Source organism: Rhinopithecus bieti, unplaced genomic scaffold (assembly GCF_001698545.2).
Source record: "Rhinopithecus bieti isolate Rb0 unplaced genomic scaffold, ASM169854v2 scaffold_63021, whole genome shotgun sequence".
Lineage (NCBI taxonomy): Eukaryota > Metazoa > Chordata > Mammalia > Primates > Cercopithecidae > Rhinopithecus > Rhinopithecus bieti.
Genome location: NW_016823848.1, coordinates 159274 through 164037, shown reverse-complemented (window position 1 = coordinate 164037; position 4764 = coordinate 159274). Strand labels below are relative to the sequence as shown.

At 45.4% G+C, this 4764-nt stretch overlaps 1 protein-coding gene across 7 annotated transcripts in view; it reads left to right on the top strand.

The window, feature by feature from the left end:
- The window catches only part of DGUOK (deoxyguanosine kinase), a 39090-nt gene extending 35086 nt beyond the window's left edge, over window positions 1-4004 (top strand). For 4 of the 7 annotated variants that reach the window (XM_017861852.1, XM_017861851.1, XM_017861847.1 and 1 more), the window contains 3 exons: window positions 1870-1985; window positions 3201-3300; window positions 3761-4004. In XM_017861852.1, coding sequence (XP_017717341.1) covers window positions 1870-1985; window positions 3201-3300; window positions 3761-3787 — 243 coding nt within the window. In that variant the 3' untranslated portion in view covers window positions 3788-4004. Of the gene's footprint in view, window positions 1-1869; window positions 1986-3172; window positions 3301-3760 lie in introns of those variants that run through there. The other 3 variants (XM_017861850.1, XM_017861849.1, XM_017861848.1) reach the window with 2 other exon arrangements.
- Window positions 4005-4764: the final 760 nt, after the last annotated feature.

Below are 4764 nucleotides of genomic sequence, written 5' to 3'. Positions count from 1 at the left end.
TTTGAGACAGAGTCTTGCTCTGTCACCCAGGCTGGAGTGCAGTGGCCGGATCTCAGCTCACTGCAAGCTCTGCCTCCCAGGTTTACGCCATTCTCCTGCCTCAGCCTCCCAAGTAGCTGGGACTACAGGCGCCCGCCACCACGCCCGGCTAGTTTTTTGTCTTTTTTAGTAGAGACGGGGTTTCACCAGGTTAGCCAGGATGGTCTCGATCTCCTGACCTCGTGATCCGCCCGTCTCGGCCTCCCAAAGTGCTGGGATTACAGGCTTGAGCCACCGCGCCCGGCTAAGTTTTCAGTTCTTAAGTTATTGAAAGAGGGAAGTCCTGGCCCGGGCACGGTGGCTCACGCCTGTAATCCCAGCACTTTGGGAGGCCAAGGCAGGCAGATCACGAGGTCAAGAGATCGAGACCATCCTGGCCAACGTGGTGAAACCGCATCTCTACTAAAAGTACAAAAAATTAGTTGGGTGTGGTGGCACCCACCTGTAGTCCCAGCTACTCAAGAGGCTGAGGCAGGAGAGTCGCTTGAACCTAGGAGGCGGAGGTTGCAATGAGCTGAGATCTCGCCACTGCACTCCAGCCTGGCAACAGAACGAGACTCTGTCTCAAAAAAATAAAATAAAATAAGAGGGAAGTTCTAAATCGGTGGGTTAATCCATCTATTCTTCCAGGACAGATGATATTGAATAATGAAATGTTTGTCAAGCAGAGAGAAGCCCAAAAATAATTCAGTCAAAACAAACATTTGGAGCAAAAATTTTGAGATGTGAAGAGCCTGGCCTGTTCCCCAGGAAAGAGGTCAAATCTGGCTAAAGCAATGAGTCCAGGGGAAGAGCTAAGGCAGTTGAGAAGTAGGAGGGGTAGCTCTACTTCTGACAGGTAAGGAAGATGTCATTTTCTGAGCCAGTGTGCATCAAACTTCACTACCAGATGAATGCAGAATAGAATTATGCACACTCTGCAAAGCAGCAGGGGATAAGAGTTAGTCTCAAGCCTCACTTGTTTTTCCACTTGTTTGTTTTATCTTTGACCTGTGCAAATTTTACATTCTATTCCTGAGTGAATGTTTGGTATGATATGAAAGACATATTTCAAATGAACTAACATTTTATAAATGCAGTGCTACTCATACATACTGCTTTGAACCCTGGGACTATGGCTGTAGGTGGTAAAGAGCCTGTGAAGTATTTTCAGCAAGGAAAGTCATGTCATCATATTGCTGTACTACCGAAGGGTGGAGTGAAGGGTACAAACTGGAAGAAAGGAATAGCTTTTGCCAGGAGCTCAATACGACTTACCTTAGTTACCTGTGGATGGGTAGACAATGAGGAAATAGAAGCCCACAAAGATTGCACTGCTGGTACCTGATAAAGGCAGGAATTTACTCCTGGATTTTCTAACCTTAAGGCCTGTACTCTGTCCATATACTTCCCTGCCTCTGGGAGGCAAAATCAGAAGGCTTGTGCCATAATCCAGGTGAGAGGTAATGAGGACCTGACAAGGGTAGAGGTGAGAAGAGAGCAAGGAGAGAACCATCTAGTGAGATGAAAGAGAATTGAGTGACTTTCCGGATATAGTAGGGAGAAGGAAGAACAAGGAAAATTCCAGGTCCATGGCTTGGATGACTGGATGGATGATGTTCACCATTAACCAATTTAGGATACTCCAGAGGAAGAGCAAGTTTAAGGTGGAGATGGGAAAAGAATGGTGTAGATCCTCTGATTGCATAAGAAAACAAGACAGCAGAAGTAAAGGTATGGCTTGTAATGCCCAAGATAGACATTATGGGTGGGCCTCAGAGCCCCCTAAGACTGCATTGTAGCAGCCAAAACAGCAAATGAGCTCATCAGGGCCTGGGGACTGTCTTTTAGGTTTGTTTGAAGAGACTGTACCGGAGGGCCAGGGAGGAAGAGAAAGGAATTGAGCTGGCCTATCTAGAGCAGCTGCATGGCCAACACGAAGCCTGGCTTCTTCACAAGACCACGAAGTAAGTGGAGAAAAGAATGTATCAGACAGACCTGGCTCCCAACAGCCAGTTGTTAAAAACAAGTTCAGCACGCAGCCCCCTGTAGGAAGGTTCAGAATATACTGGAAATGTCAAGCATTTTCCATCTCAGAAGTTTAATATTGCTGGATGCCGTGGCTCACGTCTGTAATCCCAGCACTTTGGGAGACTGAGGCGGTGGATCACCTGAGGTCAGGAGTTCAAGACCAGCCTGGCCAACATGGTGAAACCCCATCTCTACTAAAAATACAAAAATTAGCCAGGTGTGGTGTTGGGTGCCTATAATCCCAGCTACTCAGTAGGCTGAGGCAGGAGAATCGCTTGAACCTGGGAGGCAGAGGTTGCAGTGAGCCAAGATCGCACCACTGCACTCCAGCCTTGGCAACAGAGTGAGTCGCCCAGAAGAAGTTTAATATTGAATATAATCTTTACATTCCAAGGGCTTTTTTATTAGATTTTATTTCTCCAGCTTTTTCTTTGTTTCTTAACATTTCCCTAGATTGAACATTGTGATCGATGGTGATAGCTGGCTCAGCATGAAGGGCTGAAAATGTTAGAGAAATTGTCAGTATTACTAAGTTGGCATTCCTAGTTTCTGCCTGTCCTCCCTTTGGCTTGGTTTGTTGTCCACTTAAAATGTTTGGTGCTCTGACCGTTAGTATCATCTCAAGAATGAAGAGAAACCATCAACCTTTCTGTTTCCAGCCAACTGTTATTGGTTTTTTTAAAATGTGTTTACATGCAGTTTCATTGAAAAGTCATGTTGAGCCGGGCGGTGGCTCAAGCCTGTAATCCAGCACTTTGGAGGGGGGGCCGAGACGGGCGGATCACAGGTCAGGAGACGAGACCATCCTGGCTAATACGTGAAACCCCGTCTCTACTAAAGAATACGAAAAAATAGCCGGGCAGACGAGACGACGAGGCGGGCGCCTGTAGTCCCCAAGCCTACTTGGGAGGCGGAGGCAGAGAATGGCGTGAACTGGGAGGCGGAGCTTGCAGTGAGCCTGAGATCCGGCCACCGCACTCCAGCCTGGGCTGAAGAGGCCAGACTCCTCTCAAAAAAAAAAAAAAAAAAAAAGAAAAGTCATGTTGAATTTAGATCTGTTTTCTGAGTAAGTAAGACTTGGCAAGTATGTGAAACTTGACTCAAATTACTTTTCTTTTTTTCGGTCCCCCAAACGTTCATGCTTCTTATAGGCTCCACTTTGAGGCTCTGATGAACATTCCAGTGCTGGTGTTGGATGTCAATGATGATTTTTCTGAGGAAGTAACCAAACAAGAAGACCTCATGAGAGAGGTGGGAAGGACTTTAACTTCTGCTTTCCAGTGGTTTCCTTTGTTGTACTTTTATCTTTCTGGCCTTTGCTTCAAAGTTCAATATCATGGGTCTTGTGCTTTGCATCTCACGTTGCATTTCACACTCCAAGGCCTGTGGGATCTTGTGCAAATTACAAATATATCTCTATTCTCTAAAGTATGCTGGACTAATAATTGTTAAATAATTGACTTGTAACATGTGCTTGCCAGCTGACTTTTCTCTCTAAGGCATCCTAAAACTAGGGAAATGAGACTACTGGATTCTATTCCCAGCTCTGCCCCTTGATGCTATATGACCCTGGGCTTCTCACATTTCTTCTCCATGCCTGTTTTCCTTTCCTCACAAAACCTCATGGGCTTGACTGCATATGCATTGGGGTGGACTATTGAAAAGTCTGTTAAAATGTGAAATTAAACTTTTGATTTTCTCCTTCCCACAGGTAAACACCTTTATAAAGAATCTGTAACTGATACCATGATGTTCAGGCTGTGATCTGAGCTCCCTGACTTTCTGAAGCTAGAAAAATGTTGTGTCTCTCAACCACCTTTCCATTCCCAGCCCCTCTCATCCCTGGAGCACTCTGCCGCTCAAGGGCTGGTTTGTTAATTATTGTTAGACTTTACCATTGTTTTCTTTTGTATCTGAAGCGTTTTGAAAATAAAGTTTAAGTTTTGCTTGTTTTTTCTAATTCAGTTGCTCATTTATTTCAGCATGTGTTTCTTGGTGCTTGTTCTGAATTCACCTCTAGACTAGTGTATTAGTCCGTTTTCACACTGCTATAAAGATAACTACCTGAGGCTGGGTAATTTCTAAAGGAAAGAGGTTTAATTGATTCACAGTTTCACATGCTGGGGGAGGCCTCAGGAAACTTACAATCATGGCAGAGGGGAAACAGGCACATCTTACATGGTGGCAGGTGAATGAGCGAGTGCAAGAAAGAGCAGGGAAAACTGCCTTATAAAACCATTAGATGTCGTGAGAGCTCACTGTCATGAGAACAGCATGGGGGAAACTGCCCCGGTGATACAGTCACCTCCCACCAGGTCTCTCCCTTGACACCTGGGGATTACAATTCAAGATGAGATTTGGTTGGGGACACAAAGCCTAACCATATCAACTAGCAATTTTCAAATTGCTCCCAGAACTCTCACCCAAGCCCTACCTGCCATGCATGAAGAAGGGAAAAGCGGCTCAAGAGTGGGTGGGATCTTAAATGTGAGCCCCCAGAGCAGGAAATGGAGCTTGAACTCTAGGAAGCTTCTTTATCTCTTACCATCTGCCACTCTTGATATGGGGACAGGTGTGGGGAACTTAATCCCTTGTCCTAGGGCTAAAGAACTTGGCCAAAAGAAAGGGAGAAAACAGCAAGAACCCAAAAGTTAAGCATCTGACATTTAAGATTGGCCAGCCCGGCACTCTAGCTTTGTCTAAATACCTTACCCA